This window comes from Symphodus melops, assembly GCF_947650265.1.
Source record: "Symphodus melops genome assembly, chromosome: 1".
NCBI lineage: Eukaryota > Metazoa > Chordata > Actinopteri > Labriformes > Labridae > Symphodus > Symphodus melops.
Window position 1 is genome coordinate 43,834,167 of NC_136691.1, and position 9,754 is coordinate 43,843,920.

The 9,754-nt window shown below is 42.5% G+C and overlaps 1 protein-coding gene across 1 annotated transcript; it reads right to left on the bottom strand.

Annotated features, from left to right (window-relative positions):
• Positions 1 to 800: 800 nt before the first annotated feature.
• ascc2 (activating signal cointegrator 1 complex subunit 2) lies at positions 801 to 9,592 on the bottom strand. The gene is made up of 19 exons (XM_079355705.1): positions 9,440 to 9,592; positions 7,351 to 7,457; positions 7,103 to 7,261; positions 6,822 to 6,995; positions 6,571 to 6,700; positions 6,370 to 6,437; positions 6,153 to 6,266; positions 5,627 to 5,739; positions 5,456 to 5,530; positions 5,266 to 5,370; positions 5,115 to 5,183; positions 4,896 to 4,970; positions 4,446 to 4,695; positions 3,555 to 3,751; positions 3,158 to 3,277; positions 2,833 to 3,057; positions 2,672 to 2,753; positions 2,050 to 2,141; positions 801 to 1,932 (listed from the first exon to the last, which is right to left on the bottom strand). Exons 2-19 carry the CDS (start codon positions 7,432 to 7,434, stop codon positions 1,761 to 1,763), a joined length of 2,304 nt encoding a protein of 767 aa, XP_079211831.1. The 5' UTR covers positions 7,435 to 7,457; positions 9,440 to 9,592; the 3' UTR covers positions 801 to 1,760.
• Positions 9,593 to 9,754: the final 162 nt, after the last annotated feature.

Below are 9,754 nucleotides of genomic sequence, written 5' to 3' on the forward strand. Positions count from 1 at the left end.
TATTGTGATTTCATTTGAAGCGCTAAGTGATACAGTGTTTAACATGTAGGTTGGTTGATGTTTTTGTCGAGTCTGTGGCCATAATCACGTGACATTCTGACCCTGTTTTTATCCGATCTAATGATTGGTCTTTACATTCATCATCATGCCTCTTAGCCCCCCTGCTGACATATGGCTGCACAGGTCATCCAAGTAACCACACGAGCACTGTTGACTCTCTACACACCATCATGTTCTGCTGCAGTAATAGCTTTAGTCAAGAGTGGCTTTGTCTTAATTTCATTACTTTTTTCCAATCTAAGACAGCATGTCATACATTTTCTTTTCAGCGGGGCACTCACCAATACCACTCAGATGAGTCGACAGTGAGAGATGAAGCTGCACCAGCAGTTTGTTATCACAGCGAAGCATGAAGGCTGCAACACTTAGACTAGTGAAAGTGTGATAACTATTGAGAGCTATCATCCGTTTAATTTATACAAAACCTAATTTTTTGGTCTGCAACTTTTTAGCGCCCGTGCTTACAGTGGCAACAGACCTCTTCTGTAACTTACCTTCTCACATCTCTGATGACACAAATGAGATATAAGAAGATACAACAGCTGGCTGAGCCTGCTTCCAGACGTGATGCTAATACACAGCCTGCTTTGAGACTGACGTTTGAGTGGTCTCAACTTATTCTTGAGAATCTATAAGTTTCAAACTATTTAAAGATTTGTATACCAAAAAGGTCAAACTATTTAATAAACAGAGGATACTGTGTGGTCATGTTCTGAAAAAAGACTCAAACTTGAAAGATGTCAAAACATATTGTTTTTAATTCATGTTTTTTTTTTTTTTTTGCATTGTCAACTCCAAAAGGCAACTCCAAGTGCTTCTTTTGTTACAAAATGCTCTGATAGATGTGTTCTCTTCATAGAAAATAGAGTGCGCGCGCGTGGTAACATTTAGGAGGAAGCATCTCGACCCTTCCTCTACAGCACGTGTTTCCAAACACAAACACAACAGCATCATCAATATGAGATGGTCATATTTCCCCTTTTCGACTTCTTTGTTTTTTTTTTTAACAAAGCTCATGGATGGTGGATGACATCACTTGCGTGCACTTGAAGGTCACATGCAAGGCAGCCTTCACACAAGCTTGAAGGACAGGGTGAGTGGAGAGAGCGTTACACAGAGTTGATCTCCGGGTCAGTAATTGTTCTTCCAGCTACAAGAGCCACCGCAGTCTCTGTTACAACCGCTGGATTTCTCTTCCATTTATTCTCAAGTGTATATTTGATGATGTCAAAGGAACTTCAGTGGATCACTTTGGATCTTGTTAATAAACTGATTTGTTACTTGGCAACTATAAAGATCGTATTCTTTGTCCTCAGTCCTACTCGGGACTTATTTCAATCTGCAATAAAAGAAAATCATTTGAGCAAAAGAGCTAAACATCATTTAGGCTCAAACTGTAAAATATGTTCAAACTTGTGAGCTGCTGGCAACTTCTGATCACTTAAGACCAAAATAAGTCAACAAACAGCTGCAACTTCTCTTCATGAACTGAAAAACCTTCTGTTGCCTTTTCCTCAATGAAAGACAGTGGCTTAAGTGTGGCTATGGGGACAAAACAGTGGCACCAAAATCACAACCGTTAAACCAAGATCAACATCTAAGCCCCAGTTTATCTTTCCCTTTACTAACTCGCACCTTCCTGCCACCCCTCCCTCCAACCGATCAGTCTGTTTGATTTGAGCAGGCGTGTGTCACACAGGTCAGGACGGGATCATGCCTTTGTTTCTCTTGCGGTCCGCCATGCTGCGCCGGTTGTGATTCGACACTCGGCTCTTGTTAGCCTCCTTCTTACGCCGGTCCAGGAATGTCTCCGTGGTTTGTCCTTGGCCTTTTGGCTGGCCAACCACGTTACTGGAGCGCTCAGGTCGATACCTGAGAGGGGAGAAAGAAAAAAAAAAAAAAAGAGATTGCCTCAAAATGAGACATTGACAAAAAAAAAAAATCTTAGATGGAAACCTAAAAGTCAGATTGAGACTGCATGGACGTTACCCTTTCCTGTGCTGCATGGCAGCTCTTCTAGCTTCAGCCCTCTCTCTCAGCATGGCGGGGTCCTGCACAAACTGGTCCCTGTTGACATTGTTCTGGAAATCAAACAGATTCTCATGTTATCACATGACGACTACAGTTTAAAAATGCATGTAAGTGAACATATTGTTACTCATAGCTAACTGGTATGTGTGAAAAATGAATGGACTCATTTGTATGTGGTTCACTGAGTAAAAGTTGATGTGGCACAATTCAAACTCTTCACATTAACGCTTGGAGCGCTGAGTGGAGCTGGTCCATTGAGAAAAGATCAAGAACCACGAAACATGGAGTTGTGGCGCTCGTTATACTGCTGCAGGTTAGTATTAAACATAAATGTAACTTTTACTAAGAGTAGTTGGATGTTACTTTTGAATGCATTGCTGTCCCTTTGGCAGCAGTGGGCCATCCAAAAGGTCTGAATTGAAGTTACAAAAACGCCATCAAATTCAGCTGCAACAACAGTTAAATACATTTTAGTTAATATTTCGTGGGCCAACCTTTTAGTTGAGCTTTCAAATGGGTAAAAAACCCCCAACAATATTCTGTTAAATAATGGATCTGCTGTTTGGAGAGCTCTCAGTACCGGTATAGGCTCTTCCTCCTCTTCCTCCTCCTCCTCCTCTTGTTTGTTTCCTTTTCTGAGTACTTGTGGGACTGTGAAAGGTCTGCAGGGAAACACGAACACCAAGTCAAAAATATGCACGTTGGAGTTCAGTATGTTAGAGTCACAGCTCTGTGATTTACCTCCTGTTCAGTAAACTGTCTCCATCCAGGTCGTTGGCTCCCACTTGGTTCATATCGTAGGTGTCGTCGTACTCGTCATCGTAGTCGTCCAGACCGTAGGCCTCAGCACTCTCACCAGGCGCGACGACGATCTCATCAACCACCGTTTCATAGGCTTGGTAACGTGCTTTCTGCTCTGCTATGTGCTGCTTGTCATTCAGCATCTCTCGAGCATTCTCACCTTTCCTGAGAGGGAAAGAGCAGCAGGATTACAGCTGACTTTAGAGGGATTTTGTTTTAAACATCCCACTTGGCTTTGGGTTATTTATCTGCTGCATGAGCTCACCTCCTGCCCTTCCAGATGCGGGACATGTCTATCTGGTCCCTGCGGAAGATGTCAAACTCGTCGTCATCAAACACGTTGGATCTGACGCTCAAAACATCAGGAAGCTCCTCTTTCACCGGCCTGAAATAACGGGAAAGGACAGCCCGTCAAACCCACTATCACAAAAAAATCAGGTTAAAGTAGATTTAAGAATCATAACTTAAATGAAATCTCTTTTGGTCCATTGACGCTTTACTTGGTAACCTTTCAGTGGAACACCATTTAAACTTGATCATGATTTTAAAAAAAACGAGTCCTTTTTGGTCAAAGTCTTGTGAATTCAAAAAAATTGCCACATGATGACTTGATAAAGTCCCAAATGAAGGAACACAAATTGATTGAATGAATGTGGTGACACCTTGGCATGGCTCGGTCCAGTTTGTCCAGGTTGGGGGCCAAGCGGTCCTCCAGGATGTTGTTGATGACCAGCTCAGAGTTGTAGTCGTACTCTTGTAAACAGGCCAGCAGGAAGCCTTCCCCCAGATCAGGCAGCAGGTCCCGGATACACGACAGCAGAGACTCCAGCTCGGCCTCGCTCACAGGACAAACCGCCCCCTGAGCTCGCACAGACACGGACAAAAAAAATAACAAAGTGCATTTAGTCCAAGTCATTGCTCCATCTACTTTTTCTTCAAATGTGTAACACAGAGCTGACATTATGACACTCTATTCTGAAGAGATGGTGCTGTTTGGGACGCTGCAGCCTCCTTTTGTAAATGTGAAATGTGCTATACAAATACAATTGACTAAACTTGAATCATTAGTTCCATTTGTTTTGAAAAATCCACACAAAGTTGTCTACCATATTTAGTTCTGAGCAACTAAACCTGAGGAAGATAAATACCTGTCGTACCAACAGCCTCTCTTTTCTCTGATAAATATTGGAAGTCTTATCTTCCAAAACGTCTTTTCTCCTGGTGTGTTTTGGCTCCTCGGTACATACAGTATGTAAAGTGTTTTTTCTAAAGCATCTGTCATGGGTCACAGTTATTTGACGTTTGCTGCTTCCCCCTTTTCTGTTAGGCTCATGGAAATCTTAGTAACCATGACAACAATAAGTTGATTACAAGATTCACAGGATATAGGTTGGAATCTATTCTGATTAAAAAAAAATCCCAGAATATCCAAGATATTTTAGAATTCAAACCACTTTCTTTCTATTTTGACCTTTTCAAATAAGAGTCTTCATCGCACGTGATACTGAACTGAATATTTTGGTCAAAATAGAGCTCATTACCACTGAACTCACATTGTTTCCTTTTCGGGGAACTTCCAACATGGCCTCTGCTCCCAGCGGACTCTCCCGTCCTCCTTCTGGCTCTGAGGCCTTCTGAGGTTTAAAGCCAGCTGAAGATGAAGCAGCAGCAGCAGCAGCACCGGCTGCTCCCTGATGGGCTGCTACAGATTTTTGATGAATGTGGCTCTGTGGTCTCTGTCGGCCCACACTGTCCCAGGCGCTCGCCACCCCTTGGAGCAGGTAGGACGTCCGGGTCTCATCACTGACAGAGGCAAGAGGTCAAGGCTATGAAATAAGTAATCCAGTTTATACACAAAATGGGCTTGAGGACAAAATAGGGTCCTATATTTTTTTTACTATTAAAAGGCTCAAAGTATATTTTCCAAATCTGTCTTGATGGGCTTTACTTGCTTGAACATCAATCAAACTGGTTTAGATCTGGGATAAGAAGACAAAGGATACATGACAGGGAGGGCCTGCTGCAGGAGGCTGACGTCGTCCGCAATGGGAAACTGCTCATCGTAGTCGGACAAGAACCTCAATGAAAACAAGCAAAACAATCATGGAGACACAGCTTAAATGTACTGTATGAGAAACGCAAAAAGAAGAAACACCGGATGTACTGGGACCACCATTATGATAATCACAACAAACCCCTTTGATCTTGATCAGTAGTTTTACCTTTTCTCGGGTAAAAACGATGTGAAATGCTGGAGAAGCTCCTCTGCAGATGATAGTGTGTTTTCTCCTCTGCAAGGCAACAGATATCACCATTTATTAATGAACAAGTCAAATTACCACCAAGATGCATGTTGAGCGGTTGAAGTCTCACCCCTCAAGGATGGGCTGCAGGCAGGTGTGATTCAGCAGCAGGTGAGTTGTCTCCACCATCTTTCGGCAGGAGTGGGACAACCTCTTCCACAGGTCCTCCTGTAGACTGCAGGAAGGTTTTGACACGTTATTGAAGATCAGCGTTCTTTCATCTGCTCAGTAAGTGGGAAGAAAATGCAGCAGAAACACACCTCTTATCATCAAAGTTTCTCTTCCTCACTGCCTTCTCCAGGTCAGGCACGGCGGTCTCATAAAACGAGGTCAGCCTGCAGGTAGAGAAAACACAATCGTCACAAGAGGATTTGAAATGTAAAAGAAAGAAGGTGTGGCTGTGATACCGCCGGCTGACTCCGTCCGTCTACCTGCTGAGGAAGCTGTGAGCGTGAAAGCTGGTGCAGGCGGCAGGGAAGATGTCTAGGAAGGCATGAATGGTTGTGGTGGAGTCACACAGGTACAGAACAGTCTCTACAAGATCCTAGGAAAGAAAAGACGACAACAAGGATCTTAGAAATCAACATTCTGCAAAGAAACCCCTCATTCGAAGAATGACCACATGCCCCACTGATAAGTGACACAAACCGACCAAATCCATCACATAAAGCAGTACAGGAGAGATTCTATTACAGCGGATGGCAAAGAGTTCAAAGATTTTACTTTGGGTGACGAAGCGGCAAAAGGGTTTTCCTTTACCTTATCATCCATTAATAAAAATATGTTGTTGCATTTACTCTGAACCTGAGTCAACATTTCATACCTTTGTTTGATTATGATTGTTGCCATAGTAATACATCACAATGTTGATATAAGTTTATTAGGCTAACATGCAATGGTAACCACAGGTGTGAGTGTGAGTGTGAGTGTGTGTGTGTGTGTGTGTGTGTGTGTGACCTGCTGGCTCATGGTCATCGCAGTGGGTTGCTTGTGTGCGTTCAGTTTCATGGGCTCCATGGCTGCAGCTCCTTCACACTGAAGACCACATTTACTGAGGATGGTTTCGAACACCTGAAGGTCACAGGGAGGAAAGACAGGAACCATGAAAAAATATATATTACAAATCAGTTTTTCTATGTAAATAAAACAGCTGTCAATTTTTCTTAAATCCCACCTGTAACACGGTGGGCACCGTCTCATCCAGGTCACTGTAGTAGGAGGGCTGCTGGGTAAAGATGTTCTCTGAAAGGACGTCAATAGAAAGTGATAAATCGTGTCAAACACAGGGTACAAGAGATAGAAATGAGGAGACTTCCAATGAGTCTTCTTGGTCACATCCAAAAATGACCCACTGACGACAGAAATCAAAGCTCACCTATCATCTTATGCAGCAGCTGGCTGTTGCCTTTTCCAAACAGCACACACAGATCCAGAATTTTGGGAATGTCAAACAGGAAGTTCTCATAGATAATCTCTCCAAACACGGTTGGGGTGATGAAGTTCTCCTGTGGAAAAGGAGCACCAAACACACACGTCACAGTCGTTACAGTTTACTAAATCGAACTAGAACTGCTGTTTCGAGAGGCCAGTCAGTGCTCATTCGCTGTGTATTGATTATTTTCTGACCTTGGACTCTTTATGCGTAGCCATCCTGAGAAAGGTCAAGAAGACGGTCCTGTGGATGGAGCGCTGCATGTCGGCCATCGCCGGGGAGGAGGGCAGGCTGCTGAGGTCAAGGCCACGGGGAGCCTGATGCAGGTACGAATCTAAGCATCTCTGCAGAGACTCGTCAAACACGACCTGGCCGGGGGATTGAAGCAAATCAGAGAAGGAAAGGAAAATTGCAACCAGGAAAACAAAATAAACCAGTTATTATTAAGATTGGTTCCTTGCAAATTATTCCTCACCTGACACCAAAACTTGTCATGAGGCAGTCCAAGCAGCCACTCCAAGTCCTCTGTGATAAATTTGGCATGTTCAAGAAACTCCTCCACCTCAGCAGGAGAGCCGTCCTCAGGCGGGGACTTGTAAGGCACAAAACAGCGTTCCTCCTTCCGAGCCGGGTGCTGCAGGAGGAGTAGATGGTGCGTGTTTGATAAACATCATCATCAAGTATCAAGTGCATCCATGTACACAATGAAGTGATAAGACTCACCAGTGCTGGCAGTGTGTGTTCTTTTCCCAGAGGGCCGGGCTCGGTCACCTGCTGCTCATCCAGCGGCACTCGTGCACACGCCATGACTTCTCACTCTCTGGTTTTCTCTAGAAAGTCCGACCAACAGAAGGAAACTCAATAAACATGTTGCTCCTACATCAGTTATATTGAAGCGAGTCATTGTGACACTCTATCACTTTTGTTATAGTCACAAGTGGATCATTATTCCCTCCATTAAACAACAATTTACCTCATCAGTATACTTTTGTATCAGTTTTTCATCTACAAAGTAGTACATATGTATTACTTTTCAAGTACTTTATTTATTGGTTTCTCAATTTAATGTAAATGGAGAATGCTTTACATCCTGGACATACAGCATACATCAATCAGCCAAACAATATGGCCCAATGACAGGTCAAGTAAAATCAATTAATTATCTAAAGCTCTGTTTCCACCAAGCGGTCTGGGTTGGTTCAGTACAGTTTGGTTCAGCTTGGTACGGTAAACTCTCATCTTGCTTGTGTTTCCACAGCCAAACGTAGCCTTATTTCATAAGCCAGATGAAGATAGGCGCCAAATAGAGTGATATCATAGCAGCTGAATACAGCGAAGCCTGCTATTAATTTAAGTTCAACGAAGAAGAACGGTACACAGAGGATAAAAAGGAACCCTTTAGGGCCAGATCGTACCCTTAGCACCCCAACAGAAGGGTACCAAAAAAGTAGGACGGTATGGATCCTGTATTTTGGTAACATTCCCATTTCACAGTGGAAATGCCAATATATGGGTACCAAACTGAGCCAAATTGACCAGGACCGCTTGGTGGAAACAAGGATTAAGATAGCCATCATAGAGGTGTCAACGTGTGTAAGATGTCTGGCAGCAAGGGAACATTTTGTCTTTAGAGTTGTAGTGTTGAATGTTGGGGGTGAAAAGGGCAAGGATAAGTATGTGATCAACTCTGACAAGAGACAAATTCATGATTTGATAACTGTGTCAGATGTCTAACTCTGGTATGTGCTGACCACTGAAGACCAGCAATATCCCACTAAAGTGTTTACCACTGGTTCATGGCTCATTTTACAGGAGTGGGGAGCAAAATCTAGCCTGTGCTGAAAAGACATTAATGCTAGTTGTGATGGGAAGATGTCAGAGCCCAAATGACCTGGTCTGGGATATTTGTCAGCTTAAGAAAGACAACCAACATAATACAGGGCAGGTGTTCACAGAGTTATGGCTGATCTGTGTGTAAAGCACTGTATGCATATTTTATTTACCGGCAAGTACTTTTTATTTTAGGCTTGTTTTTTTTTGTCCTTTCGCACCAATAAACCAAAACAAATTCCTTGTAAATGTACTTGGCAATAAAAACCGATTCAGAGTGTATAAAGAACACTAACTAAAAAGGTGTTATTAATATTGCATGTTTGAACTTGCATCGGTTACAAATGTTTTTAATATCTATTGGCTTATTTAATATCCTACGTTTCTTGTTTTTTTTATTTTATTTTTCGTGAACAGAAATAACTCGGTCCTACAAATAACTACCACTGCTGAACAGTTATAGGTTATAATCTGAATGTAAATTACAGACACGAACAATGAAATAAAAAAACACGTCACATTACTGAACCTCTGCAGCTTTAAGAAGTAACTTTAAATACAAACACAACAAAAGAAATGTCTGACAAAAATACAACGGAATAGACCGAATTATGATCTACCTACACTTACACCTACACACTAACAAACTACACTTCAGTAATAAAGGTTCTGTTACTTATATAACATATTAAATCAATGTTAAGAGACAGCAGGACTTCGTGTAGTAACCTGTTACAGCTGTCATCTATCCAGGCTCAGTGGGGATTTATTTGCTCAGCTAGCTAACTTCTGACTGAACAAGCTTCATAGTCTGCTGACAGGACTTGTTAGCTCGCCGCTGTTCTTCAGTTTTTAATGATCTGAGGTTGAAAATGAATGAAGGGAGGATGAGGTAACGTGGCTAACCAGCCGGTGACTTTATACCCGTCCTCTGTTTCTCTTATAAAGTGAGAGAACAAATCATAACATGATGATCACTCACCTCTTAATACGGCTTGTTGAAACTCTTCAGGCCATCTCATCACATTCGTCACGTCTTAACACAGTTTCAGTTTCCCAAGCGTTTTCTATTAATCACCTGTGCTGGACCAGGAAGTGACATGCTTGTTATTTTAGAACAGCGCATGTGCAGTAAAACTACATTTAGAGTGTCTCTACCGCCCTCTGGTGGGCACCAGAGGGCGGCTTCACTGACATGTCTCTCAACATAGTTTCATAGTTTTCTGCTTTCCATTTGTGTTGAAAGTCTTCATATACTTTTCTAAGATAAAAATGCAAATGTTTCAATATAAAACAC